Below are 26,612 nucleotides of genomic sequence, written 5' to 3'. Positions count from 1 at the left end.
TTTTAGATAAATATATTCATACAAATCTTACAGTGTACATGTACAAATTTACTGATAGTATTTTCTAAATTTGAATGGAAAAAAATCGCAACAATCGACTTATAAATTCGTATCGGGATTAATCGGTATCGAATCGTGACCATTCGTATCGGGATTAATCGGTATCGAATCGAATCGTGACCTGTGAATCGTGATACGAATCGAATCGTCAGGTACTAGGCAATTCACACCCCTACTAACCACTATGCCATCCCAGTTAAGAACATTCCCTCCCAATGTTAGAGTGTCTGTTAAAACACAGGAAGGCCAACTGTTAACACTGGGGACTCATTTTTTACAGCCCTTGACCTCCATCATGTGCAATTTGTGCAAAACAAATTAATTTCAATCACTGGCACTACCATACCAAAACTATTAGTACTGCTATCCACCGTTGAATTTGGAATCAATAGCCATTGAACTATAGCAACAGCATGTCATCCATTGATAACTTTGCTCTTATGGTAGCACACCACTGTCTCTTTAACAAAAAATACTACTCCATCTTCTTTGCTTCCCATATGCTCCCACTCCCACTCGGCAGCCTCATACTCCAGCTCTGCCTGTCTCGCAAAACGCTCTCTCTCCATTTATTGCTCCTCCCTGAAGCTTCCACACGTCGGCGAGAGGAAGAACCAAAACCAGTGCACACTTTCAAGTCAATGACATTAAGGACCTACAAAAGAAAACGCCCACTTCCTGTGCTGTTCTGGTAATAGGTAAGAAGGCTCAGAATTTTTCCCTCTTAAATTCATTGCTGCATTTTTTGGCTTTCATTCCATAGCTTCCTGTTTCGCATAGAGATAATTATTCCTGTGAGAAAAAGTACCTTTCTATGGTATAAAAGTGAAACTGTAATTGTAACGAAACCAAGATGGATGGCTATCTTATCTGACTGATCATGCTTATGTCGTGTTTTGAACCTGTGCTAGATTCAAAGGTCATGTCAAACTAATAGTGAGAGCATAATCATGAATGATCATTTGATTTGGTTGTGCGTTGCAGCTAAGGCAAGAGCTTTTTGAAGAGGGTGACATTATTACATCTGCATTGCTCAATGTTTCCCTTCAAAACTGTTCCTGATGTATGATTCACTTCTCTGGAAACGTAAGAGCACGTCGGTTCATGTTTAATGTCATTTGTTGCAAGCCTGATAGCAGAAATGTTGGAAATTCCCTACAAACTACTCACTTCACTGCACATTCAGTTGAAACAAATGAATTATTTATTTTTAAAAATCTTTGATTTTTTTCACTTTACTGTTACTCTTTATTAAGCTGTGTTATCTGTACTATTGGTTGGATCACCTAAAGATATTTATCGTCGGATAGTAACCCATCTTTGTGATTTATAAATTTTCTCTAGCTTATCATCAGCAGGGTTGTGGCTGAGCTGGGGACAATTCCATCTGATTTAGGGAAATAGGTGGGGTCTCGCCTGGACTGCTCACTGGCCAATTGCAGGACACATTTTGACAAACAACCATTTACACCAGGGGTCTCAAACGCTGGAGATAGAGTGGAGTAAAATAGAGGAAAATAGGAAATAGCGCCGTATCTGCCCCAAAGGACTTCGGCCCACCGGGCATCAGCCCTGTATGCCAAATGGCCAGTCCAGCCCTGCATCCTCCTCAGCATGTCGAGTTGACATCTGATTTCTTGAGCACCCCAAATTTCTTTGTGGATTCAAGACAAGCTGGTGTGCCCCTGTGTTAGAAAAAACTAAAAATAAATTCCATCTCGTTTTTCTTGAAATTCACTGTTGTTGTCAACAATCTGTCTCTATAAGCCTGAACTATGGTAACCCATACTTGATTTAAAAAGAAAAAAACTCAGGTAAGGTAAATAATAATAATCATCATCATCATCATCATAATAATATATCATGTGGTCCCGGTTGACGAATTTGAGACCCCTGATTTACATTCATGCCTACACAGGCTACCTACATTCATGAAGCGCCCCTGAGTTTGCCAATCTTGTAATTCCACCACATCACGAGAGACATTATCACAGAAATGATGAGGGCACTTCACTAAACCTTTGCTTGGATAGTCTCTCATGTGCCAACAATAGAACGGAGATTAGACAAGAAGCTGTCAAAGGGAGACAACGTACAGTAAACTGTCATCTCTACACCTGAATGAATGACATTGTGGACTCAGTAGAGTAAATTATGTTTTGTTTTTTGTTTGTTTTTTGTCTGACCACATTGTGGCGAGCGGGTGTTTCTGCAATGAGCAGCATGTGATCTCACAATAACAAGGAAGTACATGACAACGAATCTTACAATGATCTCTACCATCACATTGCACTCCAGTCATCCGTCCGTACTCAAGCGTGTTTACGTCCGCTATCACTTCATGACCCGACATCGCTTTGCTGCAACCTTCTCGACTTGAAAACTTATTTCAAATCATTCTGGTTGTTATGATTATGCTGCTCGTTTTGATTATGTGGAGTTATATTCTATGCTGCATGTTGCATGTCCATGCATAAGCGAGGGAAGTATAATGTGCGTTTAGAATAAGCTGACCAAAACCAATACGTAAATAAATAAAATGAAATTAAAACTCGCTGGCAGCACAAAGAATTCCTTGTTCTAAGAAATATGGTCCACAAGATGCAGTGTTTGAATGAAAATGGTAAAGTTTGTGCTTGCCAGCCAACAAGTTAATCAATCTTTTAAACTGTCAACCTTAATTGACCTCAGGAAAAAAACAGTGAGTTGAGCACAGCACAACACATATTTTAAGTCACTTCACACTCTTGAAGACAGTTCTTTCTTTCTTTCTCTCTCTCTCTCTCTCTCTCTCTCTCTCTCTCTCTCTCTCTCTCTCTCTCTCTCTCTCTCTCTCTCTCTCTCTCTCTCTCTCTCTCTCTCTCTCTCTCTCTCAATAATCCATTATGCATACAAGCTCTGGCTCTCCCAGATATTTCTCCTACCTTCTTGACGTCAGTATCCATTTGTGAGGGTTGCCCTGGCAACGGCCAGCCTCCCCGGGCGATGTCTGGTGGATAAGACAGCCCTGATAAAGCCTTTTAAGGTCCTGCTGTTGCTACACCTTTTAATTGCCTTTGATACAGTGGAAATATTTAATGGACCTGGCACCACGTGACAAAAAAAAATTCCAAAATGCATTCAAAATTGCATCCCATTATCTCAATTTAATCATTCATCCATTTGTATTTTTTTTTTTTTTTTTTGTCGGTTTAGTCACGTATAGTTTTTTGTTTTTTTTAAATATAATAACAGAAATGTTACATGTAAACTCCACTTATGTACACATTAGTAGGTCACATTCAAATTTATTTTATTAGATGCCAAGTCATTTGCCTTCATACAAACAACCATCAAGAATACAGTAAGAGGAAGCATGCCTCCACACTCACACAGCCTTTCACAGTTTTTGCTCTATACGAGGCATTGTGATGTCAGCTCATATTATTTCATCCAGAGCCACAAAACTGCCACAAATTCAAATGACTGGCCGTTACTCTGCTTGAGTTTGCATTGATGCAAAATTCTGTCATACATTATGTTCTGCAGCCAGGTGACAATACAATTGAACTACTGTACAACATAACCTGTCCAGGCTCCCAGATACTATTTATAGCCTAGCTGACATGTGCGTGTGTGTCCCCCACCCCTGACATAGAGCTATTGATGTTCTATTTTTATAGTAACAATCTGCCCCCTCCCCTTTTGGTTGCCAAGCAATGGACCGGGGGACTTGATTGGGCAAAGATGTGCCTTTGGACACTGACTCTGAATCTCAGCTGACTAATGCATTCAGCTGCTTTTCACTGGAGTAATAAATAAATAAATAAATAAATAGATAAATAAATAAATAAGGCAGAAGAGTTAACCTGTTGTGAATTCTTTTCAATGCACTATTTTCTGGTGGAAAATATGTAAGGCCGTTGCGACGCAATAATTGAATTACTGGCAAACTGTGATTGCATCATATGCATCATTCTTGCGTTGAGTAACTTTATGCCTGATCTGAAAGAAATGATGGCACTTTAGTCTTACAAGGTTTCTGCTTGTCCCTCTTGGTTTTATCACTGCATGTGCATACCTGTAGGATTAGCATTAACGATGACTAATATTTAGTGTAACACATTTTCTTTATTGGTCTTTTTATTAAGCAAGTTCCCTCATTAATGATTGTAGAAATTTTCAAAAAATGATGTATAAAAACAACAAACCAACATAACACGATATCTCACTAATCCTCATTTTGTTCTTGAAAGCAAATCAGTTTGACACACCTAAACTAATGCTGGGTGTGAATTCAATGTGATTTAATCTGACCCCATGCTACTTGGAAAGGAAACCAAGCGCTAGGCAACTTTCATCTTCCCTCGATTGATTATAGCTCGTGCAGAGATATGGAAAAGCCTACTCCGCTGCTCCCTTTCATTGGTGCCATTAAAAATTCATCCTAACCTAATGGAAAGGGATCCCTTTCAATGAGCCAGATGCAGTCCAGCCGTGACGTGCCATTGTGTGACTTGGCACAGCTGTCTCCCAGGCCAGCACAGTCCAAACCATATTTGACCATACATCTTTTGAACCTGAATATTTTTGGGGAACCAACTGTACATTTTAGATGGTAACTTTTGTTGTTCATTCCAGCTCTAAAAATCACACTACAACTGTACTGTATGAACAATTCCGAGCTTACGTTATGTCACAATTACGTCACAGGTCAAAATGGTGGTCTTACTCTGTGAATACAAGCTCTCTGCTCATTGAAAAGCAGTGGAGTTTGGATTGTTGTAATTATATTTGCAAGGCTTATTTTGTTTTCAAAATGTGATCAAATGTCATTTGACTACAATTGACAATTCCGAACATCCGGGTATTTCTGGTATTTCCGCAATGCTTACTTACATGGTGAAAATGAACGGCGTACTGTACTGTATTGCTTTTGCCTGTGACTACAATACAAACCAGGCAGATTGTTATAGTATTCGAACAACATTTAATCACATTTTGAAACCAAAATAATCCTCACAAATAAAATTACAACAATGCAAAGCACAATGCTTTTCAATGAGCAGAGTGACTTGTGACGTAAACTCGGAATTGCCAGAGGCAAAAGTGTGATTTGAACAGAAATTTGATGTAATCAGTCTAATGTGCTTACATATATGTTATATTATTTATTTATTTTAATTCGATTTATTTTTAAATGAAAGAATCAAAACCGCATCTGTATGCAATTTAGGTCTTAGGTCATCTGAATATATAATTTGCTAATTATGTAAAAACTGTTCCAAAGAAAATGAAAATGTGAGACTCGCGAGCTAAAACATGTCAAAAGACAAGCAAATGACACTGTAGCGAGCCCGGTGCTGTGGCGGTCTAATCTCGGGTTGAGTTACACTCTATACACTCTTTTAATATTCTATATAAATAGTTTCAGCGATTTGGACAATTAGAGTGATTATTCGGCTCCCCCTTTTTTGGTTAACTTTATGCTTGCCCTCAAGTTGCAAAGAAATAACGAGTAAATGTCCCTCTGAGGAATTTACACATTTTCTCCGACGTTCAAGGTTCATGGGAAAAACATGAAAAGATAATTTAGTTCCCAACATGTTGTGGTGGTTGGAACATTTAACCACACACCAACTTTTAGGCTTGATTTTCTGAGAGTTGCTAGTCACAGGCCGTTTGTTTTCACCGTGTTGCATTGAGGAAATATCAGTAATGCCCGGATGTTCATAATTGCCCATTGCTAATATTGTTTAGATAAAAAAAACAAATAAAAAATAAAATAAAATAAAACATTGTTTAGATGTTTTTAAAGTCTTATGGGGCGATTTCATTAACAAAATTAAGGTATCGCACTTTCTTCTGCTTGATTGAACCAATGATTTAAGCAGCCTATCTGTATTTAAATTTAAACAAATCAGTGTTAAACTTGATTCAGTGTTGTAACCAGTTTTGTAGATTTAATATTTGCTTCCTGTATCCTGGTCGCTTCCCTTTTTACAAGAGGAGCTAACAGAGTGTACCATTTACGGACAGGGTATGCCTTCATTTTTTTCAGCTATTTTCCTGCGTTATAGAAGCTGATTTTATTGAAATTACCCCACGTTGAAAGAGTAATTACATTTAATAATTGGGAGAAATTCAGATAAATTATGTTATTCTTGTTCGGGAAAATCTCGACACACAATTCATCCCCAAGCACCCCTTCAGCGTAGGCTGTTGCCATGTTCCCACTTTCATGGGTGTGGTGATTAGCTTGCTTGGAGAAAATTTTGACAAATCTGGCCACAGTGGCGCCAGCTCCGAAGCAAGGAAACTACCTAAATTTGTTCAACACAACCTCCTTTGCGTTTTTCTCCACTCGCAGCTGGGACTATGATCATCGTGTGACTGGCGTGACACGGACTGTTAGGACGGGCAAGACTACAAGGTGGGAGGGGGGAGAAAAAAAAAAGCTGTTTTTCAGGTAAGGACGTGCTGTTTCGTTTCCTGTTTTTTTTTCTTCGTAGCGACACGAAACGAAACAGATTTTAACCACTCGTATCGTATATTGCCCATCAAGTAACTCTTGACATAAAATGTACCCACGCCTCCGGACACTGTTTTGTGCACGCGCGCGCGCGCATGTGCGTGTATTGGCTATCGACTACTATGCAGACGGCCCAATTACAACCTGTTAAATGACACTCGTGTGGGACCAAAACTCTATAGTAGATTAGATCCATTGATACATTGCGTGCTAGTGAGACACACCAGTTTTGCTCAACACCCCCGCGTCCCTTTTCCTGATCCATATCCGTTCAATATACCGCCGAGGCCGCCTCCATCCATCCGCGGCCACTGCTTTTTGCAATGTGTTGCTTAGATTAGGAACTTATAATGACTCATTTTTGTGGCACACCAATATCGTCTTTTAATTGCATACTGTTCATGGTTCTATCGATCAACAGCTTTCCGAGTCTTGAGTAGTTGCTCATTGGAAAAATTAAATATTCTGGACGTACAGTTTTCATTTTTAATCGTTCTGTTATCAAGTTACGAGATTAACAAGTGAGTCGTGGTCAACTGGCCAAAAATTGCATGTGCTTTGCTGTCACTATAGAATCTTATAAAAATCAATTTTCCTGTTGATTAATCCATCGAATAATCGAGTAATTTTGGTAATACAAAATACACTCAGGCTGGACCTAAATTTAAATTAAATGTATTGAGTGGATAGAAATATTCATAATTTATTATCTTCTTTACATATGCTTTATTAAAAACCAACCAAGTTAGCATATGCTAAACAGTTATCAATGGTGATTAGCATTAGCATGCTAGCGATTATCACTTAAGGTCACTGATCTGAATATATGACTGGATAGCAGATAGGCCAAGACTTTTGAAGTCAGTTGAGGCCGCAATATTGCGTTTCTCGGCATATGATCCTGTACATTTACAGTATCGAAATTGGCGAACATTTGAGACAGTGCTAAGTAGAAACAGTGATTTATGATGTTTTAAATTTGTTAAACATAAACAAAAGTACATCAGACATTTTGCAACTTATTAAATACATGTATAAATTATATGCTAAATGATGTTTACAGGAGGAAACTTGAATATTTTTTTTTTTAATTAAAGAATTATAACTGAAATTCATCAAACGATGCCACTACCAAATTTAATATTGGTGTCTAAGGAACTGAGCAATAAAAGAAAAGGGGGTCTTCAAAGCAATACATACTGTACCGTCCACTTGTTATTTTTTTATTTATTTTGTTTTTTATTTAAAGGGATCGTTCGGCTTTTTTAACATGAATCTCAATTTGATCCTCACCTCCCGTGTGTGCGATCAGCACTGACTTACCCCTGACAGCGTTCGGTGACACCGGTTCTGGTTCGACGTTGGACGAGAGGAAAATAGTCCAGCAAGCTGGCTGGGGTCTCGGAAATAAAGCGTTTTTCTTCTAAAAACTATTTGTTTTCCGCCGAAAAGGCAAACAACTTCAGGCGGAAGTATCAGCTAGCTGGCTGCAGTGCGTCGGTTAGCGTTCTACAGGGCGCCGCGCAGTGATACGAACGAACAGAAAAGTAGTGGCTGGCGGTAATGGCGTCTGATTTTATTCAGAAAAGCGTATTGTGATGGAAATGTATCACGCTTTTGAAAACAAATAGTTTTTAGAAGAAAAACGCTTTATTTCCGAGACCCCAGCCAGCTTGCTGGACTATTTTCCTCTCGTCCAACGCCGAACCAGAACGCGTATCACAGAACGCTGTCGGGGGTAAGTCAGTGCTGATCGCACACACGGGAGGTGAGGATCAAATTGAGATTCATGTTAAAAAAGCCGAACGATCCCTTTAACTTGTCAAAAAATAGTTCATGCAATGTAATTTTCTTTACTTATGACTGCAACCTCTGGCTTGAAACGTAACTGCAGCCTCTGTATCAAGATTGTGCATTGTACGTGCGCTTGAATAAACTATTCGGTTAGTTTTTTTTTTTTTTTTCTTTTTTTGTTTTTTTTTTTCTTTTTTTTTCCCTTGGAGTCTGAGCTGGAGTGCGCACATACACACAAAGACGATCATGTCCCAAGTTTGTCCGATCCTGACCAATAACGTCAAATGCCCGAAAATCTTATAAGATCCTTATGTCTGAGGTAATTTTAAGAGTGGATGTGTCCCAATTAATATGGTACAAAATGAGTCTGGGCTGACAATCTTAAATATTGAGGTCTGGCTACACTTGAAAGACCTGAAAGACCTTTTTATTTTAGACTCTGAGGTATTGCAGTACTCTTGGACTACTGGTGCACCATGGCATGCAACCCTAGTCTGACTATAACAGTGTTGTCATTTTAAGATAATGACAATATTGTCATAGCAGCTGCCTGTGGTGGTCATTTGAGAATTGAGATCATTTCACAATGTGGCTATTATTGTTGGAGCATTGGTATTCGTTGAAGATTTATTTATTTATTTATTTATTTATTTATTTGTGTAATCACAAACACTGAGAATTGTCACAGTTTATAGTTAGATGTTGTTAGTTTCGTAATTTTGTGGTTGTTTTACAATACTTGAGATTAAAACCTGGACATAAAATTGGATAATTTTATTTTATTTTGCTGAAATTGTGACTGAAATAAAACCCTGCTTTTTAGTGTTGACTTTCTGATGTTGAAGTATTCTATTCTATATTTGTATATATTTATTGTTAGCATTATCTGACATTATTCATCATGCGCCATTTTCTTTTGCCTAATATTGTGACAACTACATTACACATGACAGAGCTGATGCGCTACAGTACACCTGTATGGATGTGGTTAGAAAACCGTTTTACTGCCAACAATGAGGGCAAACGAATCTGATAGGGTAGTGGTTTACTCGTGCAGTTTCCGTGTAGACAGTGTGAGTTATTTTCCCAGTCACTGACAGTGTGAATTAGTAAAATTGAATCGTTGTCTTGTCTATCTGAACAGTATATGTGTGATTGACTGACAACTCGTCCATGGTGCCGTGTACCTTTTGCCCTGTTAACTGATATGCTTCAGCAACATGTAATCTAGAAAGTGATAAGTGGATAGATGGAATTTGACTTGGTATTTTGTAGGGCTACAATTAATGATTATTTAATTGTGTTTTTTTTTTATTAATCTGTCCACCGCATATTTACAATATGCAAATAAATTTGCCATAGGGATGTGATAAAGTATTTGTATAGTCGTGTGCTTCCAGCCGTGAAAGACTTAAGAAATGCGTAAAATGTATGGACAACCATTCACACTCAGTCACACCGCCACTTAGAGGCGATTACCATTGCATTACACCATTAGTGACTGGGATAAAAATGTATAATTAATACCAAAGCACAGCATACAAAACCAGCACCAAAACAACACAGAGTTACATAATTTGATCATGTTTCCCAGGTAGCGGTGTGTTTACGCACCTTAAAGTCCACAAGCATAAAATGGCTTACGAGAAGTGCTAACCCGCCTTACTGGAAAATGTACTCACTGGAAGCATGCCAAGCATTTCTTCCATTCTCTGGATGTTTGGACTAGTTACGAACAGGTTATCTGAACACATCTGCCTACACCTGGTTGGTTTGCCCTACAGTCACCAGTTTTGACTGACTCAGCCTAAGCCATTTGTCAGTTGTTAATTGTGGGAATGCTGAAGCATTCTCACATATGTTATTGTGATTTTTATTCTCCACACTTTTTGGCTGCGTAACAACTCCCATATAATACTTCCAATTTACATTTTTTAAATTTCAACTAGCTGCAAAAATTGACACCTCCCGGGGTATATACATGACTTACAGTATTTTGCACAATTTAACATTCAATATAAACTTTTTCCCATTCATTTCAATGGGACAGACATTTAACGTTTTAAAAGTATCACCTTCCACGCCCACTTCCACACATATAACTTATTATCATTACCAGGTGTCTGATACTGCTCGGTGGCACAGTTGGTAAAGCGCAATGTCCAGTAACCAGGAGGTCATAATTTCATAATTTATCTCTCAATCTACTTCATAAGCATTCCACATGCATTCAAATCTTAGCGTTCAGCTTTCAGCGTTCCCGCGCAATTTCTCCAGAAATTGCACTTAGTCTAGTTGCTAAAAGATTTACAACAATAGAACACAATATTCTGTTGGCCTTGCAAAATTCAGTTAAATTGGCTGCTAGTGAATGAGTTAATAATCATGTTAGGCCTGTGCAATTATTTGAAATTCAATTGCGATATTAATTTCACGCCGCGGCGCAATTACAATGTTGGGATAATTGTAAAAAAAAAAAAAAAAAAAAAACGCACACAGAATGATTAATATACCAATATTGAGTTATTTTGAGGTATGTATGTGTGCATGAGTTCCTCCACTATACCCGCTCTCAAGTTAGCTTGCACTCTGCAAGCTATACTGCAGTGCACATGCTGTAGTCTTACTCCAAGTTTTTGCTAATAGATCTCAAAATAGTAATTTCAGAAAATTGTATTTGTGTTAATATTTTTTACCAACAATAATTAAATTGAAATATTTGCAATTTTTTTTATTTTAAAATGACTAAACCAATGATTGTCCTAATCGTGGTTGCAATTATTACTAAATTAATCGTGATGAATATTTTCTTCATATTCAAGCAGCCCTACTGTAGCATCCATGTTATAGATCTGTTTATATGCGACTCTTGAATGAATTATATTATTTGTACAACTGCATTTCAACGAAGCCTCCAAAGAACTGTGTGCACTTTACAGTCGGTGTGTTTATTTAAATATTAGTCTTGGTGAGTGTCTTGCTAGTTGGACTGACACTGGCCACACCATCGTTGCAGAGAGTTGTGCCAAGCAGCACTATTTCTTATGGCTGGCAGGTACTTGCTAAACAAAACACAGCCACACCTCAATGGACTTGAACTAGGCTGGTGGATTTGTTTTCATTTTAAGTCTTGGATATTTTCACTTGTTTTATCTGAGTGGATTTCATGGCTGGTCATCTGTATCACCACAACGTGCTATGAATGACCTGTAAGTACGTTCGTTGAGGGATGGTACGTCACAATTACCCAGTGCCAAGAGCCTCTCTTCGGGGGAGTTGCGTCAGCCAGAGGAGAGCGTGACGTCTTTCCTGGGCAGCTGAAACAATTTCATTGCTTGGCTGCACCGATGCGTCATTACAGTCTGATACCTCTTGAGCTGAGACAAGCCGGTCATGCGTCCGAAGAACAAGTTCTGGAACTTGAAATGCAGCTTGTGTGACAACAATTTGGCTCTGTTGAGAATCAATGATGATTTTAATCCAAACAAACTTCCTCCTCTCTTGACATTTGCTTGATTTCCTGCACAGAAGTGGAAGGGACTGTAATTGTTGAATTTTAGAAAATGGAACTGAAAATTTAATCTCACAGGGTTGTTTTAAAGTGGGCGGGGAACTTTCTAAGTGCTGTGTGACCCATATTCAGGCTCCCCAAGAAAAAGAAAGGGGCTTCAAGACTGACTCACTGAAACCTCCATCTATCTTCTTTTTTTTTTTTTTTTTTTTTTTCAACTCCATTTGTACACTCCTAATTTTAATGGCTCTTCTTTTGCCCCTAAAGATTCCTGGAAATCAGCTAAGTAGTCTTTGCATAATCCTGCTTCATGATGTAACTGGCTGTGGCACAAACATTATACAGTATAAGACTCCATAAATGGAGAAAGCTTAGACTTTGTGACAACCGATGCTAAATTCACTGTATGCGCTTCTTTTACAGGGAGAGATGTTTGATCTTCTTGGCTTATTTAAAAATGAGACGCTTGCCTGCATTTAGCATGTGACCTTCATTATGGACAATTAAATATGAAGACGAAAAAAAAACGAGTGTAGGAATATGTCTGCACTCCTGTAACATTACATTACATACAGTATGGGAAATGTTGAAGACGGTGATTAGTAAGGCTTGCAGCATCTACTGACACAACCACCAATCAGCATCTGGGAAAATATTAGCGAGGCTCTGATTGGCTGAATCGGTAGATACGTTTATTTTCGTGATAATCAGCATTTCAAGTAGAGCTGTCAGAATTAATCAATTATCAAATTAGTCGACACATATTTTAATAATATTTTAATTTAAAATGGTCCAAAACTCCAAATCCTCTCATTTCAACATATCCACAGTACTTGTTCACTGAGAAAAAATAGTACTGTGCCATCATTGTCTGATTTATTATTAATCTTTGGAACTCTATTTGTATTTATTTGTGTTTATGTGGTCTCTTGAACTATTTGGAAATGAAAATATATTTACTAAAATAAAAAAAAAAGTGATTTGTGCACGTACAGATTATTATCAACATAAAGTGTCGTCTTTTGTGATCATAGTAAAGCTCTGTTCTCAAAAATAAATAATTAACTGAATTTTAAATAAAGTTTTCAGGTGATTGACGAGTTATTCTAGGTGTCATCTGACAAGTTGGGTCAAACCATTCTGCTATGGGTTTTTAGGACACTTAAGTTCGATTGCCGACTAAATATGAAATTTATTTTATTAATTTATGTATATTTTTTAGAAAATTTATTTAAATATACTTTTCAAATATATTTTAAAATGTCATGTACCCCCATTTTAGAACCACTGAATTAATCAACTGTGATCAGAAATACAAAATTCATCCATCCATCCATTTTCTTGACCGCTTATTCCTCACAAGGGTCGCGGGGGGTGCTGGGGCCTATCTCAGCTGGCTTTGGGCAGTAGGCAGGGTACACCCTAAACTGGTTGTCAGCCAATCGCAGGGCACACAGACGAACAACGATCCACACTCACAAGCACACCAAGGGACAATTCGGAGCACCCAATTAACCTGCCATGCATGTCTTTGGAATGTGGGAGGAGACCGGAGTACCTGGAGAAGACCCACGCGGGAACGGGGAGGACATGCAAACTCCACCCAGGAAGGCCGGAGTCTGGACTCAAACCCGAGTCCTCAGTACTGGGAGGCGGCCGTGCTAACCACTAGTCCCCCCCATACAAAATTCACATGAATCCAATTAGTTGAGTAAATCGATAGATTAATTGATTCTAAAAAATATTCAGTAATGACAGCACTAATTTAAACTAATGCTGTGAAATGTCAGCAAATGGTGAAAATAGAAAATTAATAACGCTTACAAAAAACAAAAAAAAACAAAAAAACTAAATATCGGGATTGCAAACCGATGGCGGCGTGTTTCATTGTACAAAAGAAGATAGCAACAAATGTACTGTGACGTTATGGTTGTTTTGCCTACTGGAATGCCATTGTAGAAAAAAAGGGCCGAAAAATGCCTACCTTTTTATGAACAGTGTGAAAGGCGCTACTGTGTTGCTGGCAAACTTGTGCTGTATGTGGCGATACAATGCAACGGCGTGTTTTAAAGGTCAGAGTGAGGCTCAGATGGCCTTTTTGAACCATGCTGGGGGTGTTTGAAGAGCCAGACCCCCCTCCAGACCTCAGCCCTGCTCCACCCTTTGCCGCTCCCCAAACAGGATGCATTACATTTGTTTGATGGAAGTATTAGTACCGTCCCATCTGTCTGCTGAATTTAATTGCTTCACACCCTTTTCTTTGCAGGTGTCGGCAGGCGAGGGAGTGACGGTGTGCGTCTCCGTCCGTCCGTCTGCGTGCGGGTGCGTGTGAGTGTGCGTGCGTTCAGTCACGTGCATTTTCCTCGCCTGGTCAGCGTTTGGTGTGGAGTGTGACCTGAACACGTCTGAGGCACAATGAGCGAGCTGGAACAGTTGCGGCAGGAGGCCGATCAGCTACGCAATCAAATCCGGGTACGGCAACATTGTGTGTAGATTGTGCGTGCGTGTGGTTGGCACAAGTGAGCGACTGTTTGCTCACTGTAAGCCGTAACGCGAGCACTTTCAGATGAGACGGTGACACATGCCACATGTCTCTCCTGTTTTTCTTTGTAACATACCGTACACGTATTGCCGTTTGAAATGTCTTCTTTGTTTGTTTACTGCAGGATGCCAGGAAAGCCTGCAGTGACTCTACTTTGTCACAGGTAAGAGGCAGGAGAGACTAAACACTGCATTTTTTCAAACATGGAAATGGAAAGTCAGTTCATATAATTAGAGATAGAGATTTTTATTAGTAGTCAAGGACGCCGATATTTATTTTCACTAAAAGGGAAATTGGAATCAAAATTTGATGAAAATACAAACTCCAGCTCTTATTTATTTAAATATTTAAGCACATTTTTATTGAACAACTTTTAGGGTTGGTAAAATATTGCAGTTTAAAAAAGAAAATCTTTGTCATTAGACATCTTTGTTTTAAAAATCTGACCAAAAAAATCAAGGGGGTCTCCCAGGAGCATGTTTTCAACAGTTAAATAAAAAGATCTGAAGTATTAAAATTTTACTTATTTTAGTTTTAACTTCAAATAAAAACAGAAGGTGCAGAGAGTTTCCAGGGTCAACAGCATCTATGAAATTTAAGAATTAGTTCCCTGAATTTTGTCCCCATCACTTTTTTTTTTTTTTTTTTAAATGGATCTATGACCATATGATTCTTCAAAATTGCCGACGCCAATATTCTTCAAAATGCTGTATATCGGCGCCAATAATCAGCTCAGCCCTTAATATAATCATTTGATTAAGTTGTATGTTATTAATAAATACAGTGGAATAGGGTTGCATGATCTAGAAAAGATACCTTGCCATTAGTAATTATACGATGCCACGTTTTGTTTTGTTTTTATTTATTTTTTGTTGTTTTGTTTTTTCAGGTAGACAGTGACAGAGCCTGTTTCAGAAAAGCTTGCAAGACAAAGGGAGCATATATAATAATTTTTTATTAATGTCCTCCCATACCTAATGTAATATTCAATGAATAAAAATACAAACAATTTGAAGTTTATTGATTTGTCAATGGTTCTACTTAGGGATGTTTGATACCATTTTTTTTTTTTTTCAGACCCATACCAGTACGAGTATTCAACTCTTCAGTCGTCACTGATACAAATAACATTAGTACTTTTTGTACATAAAAAAATGACAATTTTACTGCGGTTACTGATGTTTGAGGTTTTATCGTTTCATCAGTGTCAGTCATAAATTTGGTAATGTAACGTGACTACAGTGGAACGTTAAATGCACACAAGCCATTCAATATAAGTCAAAATCATTTTCATATAGGGAATAATGGGAGATAAAAACAATCTGTACTAAATCAACTGTTGCGTACAGCAGACCAAGTTGCGTTACAGGGCCTGCTTGATTTACGGGTTGTTTTTGTACGTCAGAGCCAGGATCTTAACTTAAATGTTTGCCCCATGGCCCCACATGGAAGCAAAATATTCTTTTCATTTACCTTCACTGCTGTGATTGGCATGCAAATTAGTTGAAAAAAAGCTCAGTTACTGTATTGTGATTTGATTGAACTATTGTCTAGAAGTGTTTTTTGTCAGCATGTAACTGATTCTGTGTTTCCTGATTGTTGGTGCTGTTTCGAACACAGCCTGTGATGGTATCCAGTGATGTGCGTTTGCACTGACAAGTCTCCTTCCTCCACTCCTTCTTGTGTTTTGTCAGATCACAGCTGGTCTGGACTCAGTGGGCCGGATACAGATGCGGACGCGACGCACTCTCAGGGGCCACCTGGCCAAGATCTATGCAATGCACTGGGGGAGTGACTCCAGGTAGTGTGCTTCTTCTTCAGACAAAGCAAATATTAGCATTTGTTTGTTTTGAACTCAAGTATAGTATGTGCATATATTGGGTGTGTACAAGTAAACAGTATGTGTATTAGTATTGTATGCCTCTATCCAATATGTGTCTTAAAACTTCTCTCTGTCCATCTGTCTCCCAATGCGATGCACTGGGCCAGTGACGGCAGTCCCAGGTGTGGGACTATATACAACCGCTACTACCGCTACTACTAATATGACTAATACCACCATGACAGTGAATGACACTGACACCTCCACTTCTACTTATTGCGTACTAGCACACATACACTCTCATTAGTATCACACGGATGATGTTTGCAGTGCACAGACAGCAGCATCAAACACGATCGCCTTAAAGATGCAGTTTGAGAACATTTTGAATACTTGAATGATTCAGAAATAAACCGATGGTCAGACTTTGTGGCTGCTCACATGAATTTTCCACATCAGAAAAAAAAAAACAACATACAAACTGCGTTTTTAACTGTTGCACCAAGAATGATTATTTTTACATATGCATGCAGTTGTTTCCTACTTGTATGATGTGCATCTTGGGGGAATTCCACAACCTTCCCCTTTTTATCTCGGGCACATTTACTAACTATATTTAACATCATTCGAATGGTATCCAGCATGTGTTGCACCATCTGTGTGATCCGGCAGGGAGTTTATTTTTTTTCCACAGCTACTGATATTTGTGCTCGCCGGTGCCTCCCCGCTTGATTGTAGCGCATCCCCATCAAGCCACTTCCTGTCCCTAGAGAGCAGGAAACATGCGGTCGGGGTGTTTCCGCATTCGGCGTCTCTTAGGGTGTCTCCTCTAATTCGATCCTCACCCATTTTCTTCCTCCTCGAGATTTGTCATATTTGCACTTTTTGTTTTTCCCTTCGACCACCTCTCACTAGACAATAAATGCTCAATAATATTTACATGAAGCAGGACAAAACGGTTCTGAGAGAGAAGGGGGCACACGATGGATGCTGTTTGTCAGTACACCTCAAAATTTGTCTACACAGAGCCAAGGACTTGTATATGAATGGACTAACAATGCCGTAGCGTGAAGTGACGTCACCGGCGGCCATCTTACGTTGCCAATCATTACATTACACTGGCCTGACTTCAACACATTGATTTTACTGATTACTAGGGATGTAACGATATCCAAACATCACGATGTTGTGGTTAATTATCACAATATTGTGGGAAGGGGGCGCACTGATCGATCGGCCGGCCGATTTATCGGCCCAGATTTCCTTAATTTTGGAAGATCGGTGATCGGCCGATCGCTTTAAAAATAAGCCGATCTTTTCCACCAATCTCATCTCACTCCTCAGAGGTCTGAAAAAGTCAGACACTGTCCTCTTCTGCTGAGATTATTAATAGGATTTTCACTTTTATTTGAGAGAACTACCGGTACTTCATGTGCAGTTAAAACAACCCATTTGTATTATTTCGTCGATATTGTTTAATGTTTTCCTATAAAACAATATTGGAACACTGAAGGTATATGCTGCTTGTAATGGAAAAAAAAATCGGAATCGGCAAAAATCGGGATCGGCAGGTCAGACTTTTTAAAAGATCGGGGATCGGTGAAAATTGTGATCAGTGCATCCCTAGGTTGGCGAGACAACAAAAGGTCACAATGCTGTTGTTTAAAAAAAAAAAAAAAAGACAATATTGTGCTTTTATACATTACAACCATGTTTATAAACAACCTACAGTCTTTAATAACACTTAATATTGAGTCACTTGCTTGGTAATGCAAGCATACATTGAGTTCCTCCACATTTGACTCTGTTCACAAGCATTACATTCCCCTTTATCTGACCATTTAGCGTGGATTTCAAACAAAAAGGGACAAAACATGCCTTATGAAAATTAAACTGCACTAAAAAAACTAGCCACCAGAGGGTGCTAGAACTGCACAAATGGAAATCAACCTGACTTTTAACAGATGTAGATTATGTATTGTTTTAACTTGCAATAAGCCAGGTCTTTAATCAATGTAAGAAAATATTTTTTAAATTCATGTTGAACAGTGAATTTCAAGAAAAGATACAAAAAAATTGTCCTTTAAATTGATTATTTCCTAATGAATATATAGGAAAAGAGATTAAAATAATCAAATCATGGTTTTACGATCATCAGGCAAATTGATAACTCTTTTTTTTTTTTTTTAAACCCAGCCCTATATAAGTTGGCTACCCTCCATCTGGGGGCAATTTTATTTGTTAGTCCATTCATACATACGTCTGTGCACAATGCGCGCACGGTGGCTGCCTGTCATCGCTTTGAAAGCACCACATCACATGCATGCACGATAATTTACAAGGTATATACAATGCATGCCCGCGATGCCTCACCTTTTTTTTATTTTTTTTATTTCAGGCTTCTTGTCAGTGCCTCACAAGATGGAAAGCTAATCATCTGGGACAGTTACACCACAAATAAGGTGCGAAAACTCACCTGCGCGCAGTAAACCGTTCTTCTTCTAATATAGAACAGATCACCCCTTGAATAAGTTTTTGGCTTTGTTAATAATATAAAGGCAATTGGTATCCACAGATGCATGCCATCCCTTTGCGCTCTTCCTGGGTGATGACGTGCGCTTACGCTCCCTCCGGGAACTATGTGGCCTGCGGAGGCCTGGACAACATCTGCTCCATATACAGCCTGAAGACTCGTGAGGGGAGCGTGCGTGTCACCCGGGAGCTGCCGGGACATACAGGTGGGCAGAAGAAAATCAGAAAAGAAATCAGTCTAGAAGTGTAGTCAACGAAATGTAATCATTAAGTAGTTCCTGTAAGTCATGCACGAATCTGTCTCTTTTCAGGTTATTTGTCCTGTTGTCGTTTCTTGGATGACAACCAGATACTGACCAGCTCTGGAGACACCACATGGTGAGTGTGCATTTTCGGAAGGCAGAGTATGATATGCGGCAATATGATGTCAGCAGTAGGGAGGTGCAAGTAATAAACATAATCGTTTAAAAAAAAAAAAAAAAAAAAAAAAAAAAAAAAATAATAATAATAATAATAATAATAATAATTTTGAGTTAGTTTAATTCATTATGAATTACATTTATACCTTTTTTTAAATTTAAAATAACGAATGTAATAATTTTAATAATTATATTAATAATTTTAAAATAACTAATTTAATGAATTTTGTTTCATCCAAAATGAACTTGCATATTTATAGTGTTTCAAAGAATTTTATTTCTTAGTATTTTTTACGTTAAAACATTTTCTTGCTTTGTACCAAAAAATAAATAACATTATTTTTATTAAATTATCGTAATAATCATGATTTCAATTATTACCAAAATAATATATTCATATCACATTTTCCTCTGGAACCTAAGGTAAAGTTTTGAATTGCCTGTCCTAGGGCTGTGCAATTAATCAAAATTTGATTGCAATTTCAATTATTGCACTCCAGAATTACAAAATTGGTATAATTGTTAACAAAAATAAAAGATTATTAACACTAATGCTGAGTTGTTTAAATGTGTGTGTATATATATATATATATATATATATATATATATATATATATATTTTTTTTTTTTTTTTTAAATAACTAATTTAATAAATTTTGTTTCATCCAAAAGGAACTTGCATATTTATAGTGTTTCAAAGAATTTTATTTAATATTTTTTATTTTCTTGTTTTGTACCAAAAAAAAAATTCTCATCCTAATCATGATTTCAATTGTTACCAAAATAATCATAATATTACTATTACTATTACTATATTGCTAATACTATTTTTTTTTTTAATTGGTCTTAATATTTTTAAATGTTTTTTTTATTTTGTTTTTTTGGGGGGTTTTTTAAACCGAAAAAAATATTTAAATAATTATTTCATTGCCAAAATAATCCATCCATCCATTTTCTTAACCGCTTACTCCTTACAAGGGTCGTGGGTGTGCTGGAGCCTATCCCAGCTGGCTTCGGGCAGTAGGCGGAGTACACCCTGAACTGGTTGCCAGCCAATCGCAGTGCCAAAAATAATCGTGATTATTATTTTTTCCATAATCGAGCAGCCGTAGTCAGCAGTATGAAATTCAATTTTACATTTGAAAATAAAACTGGAATCCACTACAAAGATTCATCCATCCTATACCTCTTGTGAAGTTGCTTTAGTGAGCGAGTTAAAGAATTTCCCGTGCTTAATAATCCTCTTGAACACCCCGTCACTTGCAGCGCATTGTGGGACATCGAGACGGGCCAGCAGGCCACAACCTTCACTGGCCACACGGGGGACGTGATGAGCTTGTCTCTCAGCCCAGACTACAAGACTTTTGTGTCTGGAGCATGCGACGCCACCTCCAAGCTGTGGGACATCCGTGATGCCATGTGCAGGCAGTCTTTCACTGGCCATGTGTCCGACATCAACGCCGTCACTGTGAGTCACAAAATTCACAACTAAAACAGTTCAGAGGGAATTTTTATTTATTTATTTATTTATTTATTTATTTTTTTAATTGCCTGAGATGACCAGATTACCTCTAGGTTGAAGTGTGATCAACAATTTTTTTCAGAGTTGACTTATAGTTTTAGTACTTGTTATAGCAGAATAACCAGATTTTTTTCTTACGTCAACAAAAGGCATTTGGCATGGATTTTAAAATAATCAGAAATATACCCTACTTTTTAAACTTCTCTTTTTATCTCCAAATCTTACTTGTCAGTCTTCAATTTTTACCAGTGACGCAAGATGAAAAAAAAAAAAAAAAAAGTGGCCAAAAAAATCTTGTTAAAAAAATCTGGCCGTCTGAAGGAAATCATAATTACCATGTGGCTTGTGACAAAAAATAAGTTTATGACTGGTATTAGTCTGAAAAAAGTGGTGAGGAACATCCCTACCTATAACAGTGTCACTGGTTGGTCGTGATGTCTCTTGTGTGTCATCATTTATGTAAAATGTAACCGCCTCTGCAGCATGATACAGTAACATCATGGGCACCTTAAGGGGACAAAATAGTAATGATAATTGTATGGGCCCGATAAAATGGAAATTTTAATTTGAGACGTTAAAGTGTCACTGAAGATGAGGGTTATTATTGTTTTGGAATTTTTATATTAGGTTTTTATTTCATTTTGAATTTTTTTTTTTTTTAATGAATTAATTTTAGTTTTCCAGGTGGCTCTGTTCGTTTTTATTAGTTTTAGTTACCAGTATTTATGAGGAGAGAGAGGGAAAAAAAAGCTTACTTTTAGTTTCAGTATTAGTTTTATTTTTTTAATTTTTATTTTTTTAAGCGTATTACTTGTTCGCAAAAATTAATAACCACCATAATCAAATGAAAAAAGTAACTTTTCTTACCTAACGTTGCATTTCACCTGAGTTAAATTCTTTGAGTATTATTTTTTTCGTTAATTTTACACAAACCTCACCTTTCAAGGCAACCTCGTGCTGCATTGAAGGTACTTTTAACTTGGCCAGAACCGAGTGTCTTGTGAACCAAAATTTTTAAATCATTTGATTTCCCCTTTTCCCCCTCTTTGCCCGCAGTTCTTCCCCAACGGCAATGCCTTTGGCACAGGCTCAGACGACGCCACCTGCAGGCTGTTTGACCTGCGTGCCGACCAGGAGCTGATGATGTACAGCCACGACAACATCATCTGCGGCATCACATCCGTGGCGTTCTCCAAGAGCGGCCGTCTGCTGCTGGCCGGCTACGACGACTTCAACTGCAACGTCTGGGACACTCTGAAAGGCGAGCGGGCAGGTACGTTGGGCCTGTTGGGCCAGACCACTAGAATGGACAAATCGATTTTATTTAAATTATCACTGTCTTTGTGTGTTCCTTTACAGTGTTCCCTCGTTTTCCGCTGGGGTTAGGTTCCAAAAAATACCCGCAATAAATGAAATCCGCGAAGTAGTTAGCTTTATGTTTTACAACTCATAAATGTTTTAAGGCTCTAAAATCCCCGACCGCACAATTTATACACTGTTCTCATTGAGGCATTTACATGTTCTCACATTTCTCTCTTGTTCAAACTTTGACAATGTTCAAACCTTCATAAATTTTATAAAAATGGGTATATTACTGTAAAAAAATATGCAAAATTGCACTTAAAAAAAAAATCCGCGATACAGCGAGACCGCGAAAAGTGAACCGCGTTATAGCGAGGGAAGACTGTATTGGGAGTTCTGTTCATGTTGTACCTGATTTGGCCACTTAGGGGCAGTGTGGTTCAGCGCACTGTTAATTCGCAGCCACATTAGAGAGTAGAAGGGAAAAGTCACGATCAAGTTATTCCAATAAAATGTGTTTAGTTAAGATGCTTCTCTACATAGCTGAAACGTTTTGTATGAATGATAAAAGTGTTTTATTGAGTGATAAAAGTGCCACGAGTTGGCGCAAATTAGCGTTAGCGAGTCAGACAGGAGTAGATAAATCATGGCGATTCTTTACATCTATAAATTGAAGCAGAAATCGGTCAAAGATTCCCACCCCTTATATCATTACAATTAAGTGTCCTCCTTTGGGATTATAGTAAAAATCTTGTTCTCAAAATTTCAAATGATTGCCAGGTGATCCTAGATGGCCTACGACAGACAGTTTGGGTCAAACCATTCTGGTTTAAGGGGCTGGGTTTTAGGACAATGAAATTGAAAAGCCTATTGAATATACATTTTATTGTATTAATTTAGATTATCCTAAAATATTTGCAATTTTACATAATGTAATTATTTTTAAAGTATTTTGAATGGATGCGGCTTTTTAAATTGATTTTAAAATCCTGCGTTCCCCCTGGAGTATCTTCATGTAACCCCATTTGAGAACCACTGTGTTAAACTGACCTACAAATGGGGAAAAATGTTGAGTTTACGTCCACAATTCCACAAAAATCCAGCAATGACCACGGAAACTTAAAAATTACAGGAATAATGCAACCTTTGAGTTGAAACCAATTGTGCTTTTCACGCAGGCGTGCTCGCGGGCCACGACAACAGGGTGAGCTGTTTGGGCGTGACGGAGGATGGCATGGCGGTGGGCACCGGCTCCTGGGACAGTTTCCTGCGGATCTGGAACTAAACGTAGCCAACCTCCATCAGCGCCTGGCCAACTCCCTCCACCAACGCAGCTGATGGAGTTTACACAGTCTCATCCCTCTAAACAATCTTTTTACTTTTTTGTTCCCCCTACAAAGCAAGCTGAATATTTTCAAACAGTCCAATCAAAAACAGGTAATGGATAAATTACTAAAACAAAAAAACAAAAAAATCTTATTCTATAATTATGCGTGTCATTTGTAAATTTATATATAAAAAGACAGTATATATGTATAGCATTATGTGTGCGTGTGTGTATATATATATGCATCATATATGCATATATAATGTTTATATTTTTAATTTCCAAGTTTTTTTTTTTTTCTTAATCACTTTAGGCTTTCGTGTTTTCTTTCTGCTTATCCCCATTATGACAACAGTGTGGCATCAAGTTCTCTCAACCTGTGCGCCAGGTAGAAGCGCTCCACAGAAAATACGATAATCGGTGACAGTGGGCAAACATCCAACGACCTTAACGTATACTGTGTATGGAAAGCTTTGCCTGTGCAGCACACAAAGTGATGTGGACCACCACCAAGGACTGCGGCGACTCTTTTTGAATTTTTCAAAGAAAACAAATGAAGGAACATCAATTCCTGGTGCGAACTGCATGGACCTGAAGTCACGTGCCACTAAAATATATCTTTGAACAATTTCTTTTTATGCTTTATGTTTAGTTTCTTCACCCAAAAACAACTTTGTGAACTGTTAGTACTGCTAGTGGACAATGTGTTGAAGAGAAACGCTAAGATTGCACTCACAAGCTGCAGTTCAACAACTGAGCACATTTGACTTCACTTCCAAAAGGGGTGGGGAACCCATCGAAGGCTACAACCTCAAATGAACCCTCAATTGTAAACATCACGGCATCCTAAATTTGGTGTGCGACTCTATGATAGGATCGAGGTTCCCCACCCCTAATTTACAACACATCCTCCCCATGTCCCCTCCCTTGTTTTTGCTTCTACTGTGGCTCCTCTAAAGCAGGGCTTTTCAGCTGGTCTCTCCAGTTTAGTTGAGAAGCCCTGCAGTTTAAAACAAAAAACAAAAAAAAACAAAAAAACTGAAGTAAAAAGAAAAACAAAAGCTTAACGTTGAGTTGTTGGACCTATCATGTGTCATCTCAGGTGCCTGTGTCCAAACATTGGACACTTTCTGCCTTACATCAGCCTCCATCATCACCACAAAGCGAAATCTTGAACTTTTCCATTGGCCCACTTGAAGCGCAAGGTTACACTTGTGAACACTAAGGGCCACTTTTAGTCGACAAACACCTGTGCGGAACCATTTGACTTTTTCAACATTTTGGTACAATATTCTTCTTCACGCTTTGTGACAATTCATTAAGGTTCAGTCCATGAACATACAAGGATTCTATAGCCACCTTTTTGTTTCTTTGCATTAATGCAGTGGATCTCAAATACATTAGTGTAGTCGATCAAGAAGAGGTTTTATTTCCAAAAATTATATTCAAAAGTTAAACACAATTGAGTTGTACTTGGGTAGTGATTCATGTCTGCCACGTTGAGGATCACTGCAATAATGTGTTTATTTGAACAGAATGTTATTGTTAGCCAACTTAGCCTAATTGTTACCTTGGGAATCTCCGAGGTGTCGGTTGTGATATGTGAGTATGATGCACTTTTGACTTATTTTGTGTCTGACTGTCATTCATTGACCCTGAGCTGTGCCATTTGCTACAAGATGCTAGCGTACAACTGTTTAAAACGGTGTTTCCCAATCTTTATTGAACCATGGCACATATTTTACATGAGAAAAATTATCCTGACACATTATCAAACTAAAATGTCACAAAAAGTAGACATACAGCCTCCATTAACATTCTAACAACACTGGGAATCACTGGTTTAATAAAAAAAAAAAAAAGTGTTTTGTTTATGGGACGATGCAATGTGTGCCGCCATTAGCTTGTAGCCAATTAGCCTAGCTTAGCACAAAACAGCCTTTCACCCCAGCGCCTCCAAAGCAAACAAATGAATGTGTGACGGTGAAAACTCCAGTCGCTCAAGTTATTCCTATTTCAAAACGATCTGTTTTAATACAACTAAAAGTAAAATTAATCAACTTTCAAATATTGAACAGAGAGGAACAAGAAGAGCTGCTTCATTAGCACTTGGTAGCACTTTGGAGGTAAATTATTTTAATTTGGTTGTAATGACAACTATATACTTTACTAGTGCTGCTTGCTAGCTAAGCTAACCTGCTCGTTCATGGCAACGGTGCCAATGCCAAGAAAATATTTGGTAATGTAAAATGGTTGTAATGACCACTACATACTTTACTAGCGCTGCTTGCTAGCTAAGATAACCAGCTCGTTTATGGCAACGGTGACAATGCCAAGAAAATATTTGGGAATGTAAAATGATTCCCAGTTAATTATTTTCTGGCTTTATGTTCACTTGAACATTGTCATGAATGAAATTAGACTTTCTGTGCAACGCATCAAGTGTAAATGGGCTCATTTGTTCATTTGCCAGTGATTAATTCGCAAGCCGATGACCGTCAGAACACACAACTGTTTATAAGCGTGAAAACTCAATAACAAAAGGTGCTTAGTTTGATTTAATTTCATACTTTTGTACGTACTCAATGTATCAGTACAGATGTAGATTATGAAGCTGTTCGAATAGCTTGTTTGGTGGAGAAGGGGTTTACCACAGCCTAAAAAAAAAAATCTATACTGTAGTTTTCTACGTGAACGCGTGTCAACCTCAGTGCCAACAACATACAACTTTTGAGGTATTCAAAATGACAACACATGCAGTGCCATTACCCGCCACCCCTCACGGACGCCGCACTATCACAAATAATGCACTGCCTTTTTGACTATAGTTGCTTTATCGCCTGTTTATTGTTTCCTGTTCTCAGCCAGTAATGACCAGGGACTTGGTGCCATGATAATTCTCTTACAGTGCTAGTGTGTGAAAATCATCACTTACAGAATAATTTTTATAGTCTTTTTCACACCAGACCTTTTTTTGTTTGTTTTGTTTTTGTATTTGTACAGTGGCTTGGTGATACTGATATGTTGCCATATTGTCATTAATAAATAATAAAATAAAAAAATCTTTTGACAGAAGTTAATATTTGGAACTTTTATTAATCATACTTTTGACTAATGGCACAGTCTGCCTGCAGGATTGTGAAGAGGTGTAAGTAGATTTCATGACCAGTGAGATGGGAGGAGTTTTATGCTCTCATTTTCTGTTTCTTTTTTTTTGTAAAACAGGATCATTATAAAATGATACTTAGCGGTAACCCTGTCCACCTTACC

General features: G+C 38.0%; 1 protein-coding gene across 4 annotated transcripts; it reads left to right on the top strand.

The window, feature by feature from the left end:
• The first annotated feature begins 598 nt into the window (after window positions 1–598).
• LOC144026794 (guanine nucleotide-binding protein subunit beta-4) lies at window positions 599–26,422 on the top strand. 4 transcript variants are annotated; one of them, XR_013285304.1, is made up of 12 exons: window positions 6,295–6,508; window positions 14,143–14,348; window positions 14,543–14,581; window positions 16,113–16,219; window positions 16,408–16,422; window positions 18,639–18,702; window positions 18,816–18,978; window positions 19,084–19,150; window positions 20,458–20,659; window positions 21,770–21,986; window positions 23,194–23,452; window positions 23,698–26,422. XR_013285304.1 is itself a non-coding variant. In XM_077533797.1 (11 exons), the coding sequence occupies exons 2-11, from the start codon at window positions 14,292–14,294 to the stop codon at window positions 23,298–23,300; spliced, it is 1,038 nt and encodes a 345-aa protein (XP_077389923.1). In that variant the 5' UTR covers window positions 599–758; window positions 14,143–14,291; the 3' UTR covers window positions 23,301–26,422. The 4 variants fall into 4 exon arrangements, 3 of the variants coding, with proteins under 3 accessions (XP_077389923.1, XP_077389922.1, XP_077389924.1); XM_077533797.1 differs by lacking the exon at window positions 6,295–6,508 and adding an exon at window positions 599–758 and having other exon boundaries at window positions 23,194–26,422; XM_077533796.1 differs by having other exon boundaries at window positions 23,194–26,422.
• Window positions 26,423–26,612: the final 190 nt, after the last annotated feature.

The sequence above is a fragment of the Festucalex cinctus genome, chromosome 10 (assembly GCF_051991245.1).
Source record: "Festucalex cinctus isolate MCC-2025b chromosome 10, RoL_Fcin_1.0, whole genome shotgun sequence".
Classification (NCBI taxonomy): domain Eukaryota; kingdom Metazoa; phylum Chordata; class Actinopteri; order Syngnathiformes; family Syngnathidae; genus Festucalex; species Festucalex cinctus.
Note: the sequence above shows the minus strand (reverse complement) of the source record. Positions and strands in the feature narration are given on the sequence as shown.

What these genes read in the sequence shown, in the direction of transcription:
- LOC144026794 (XM_077533797.1), top strand. Translation starts at nt 14,292, where the DNA reads ATGAGCGAGCTGGAACAGTTGCGGCAGGAGGCCGATCAGCTACGCAAT. An exon ending in GTGACTCTACTTTGTCACAG is followed by an intron (nt 14,582 to 16,112) that starts GTAAGAGGCAGG and finishes GTGTTTTGTCAG; the next exon opens with ATCACAGCTGGTCTGGACTC. An exon ending in CCGACATCAACGCCGTCACT is followed by an intron (nt 20,660 to 21,769) that starts GTGAGTCACAAA and finishes CTTTGCCCGCAG; the next exon opens with TTCTTCCCCAACGGCAATGC.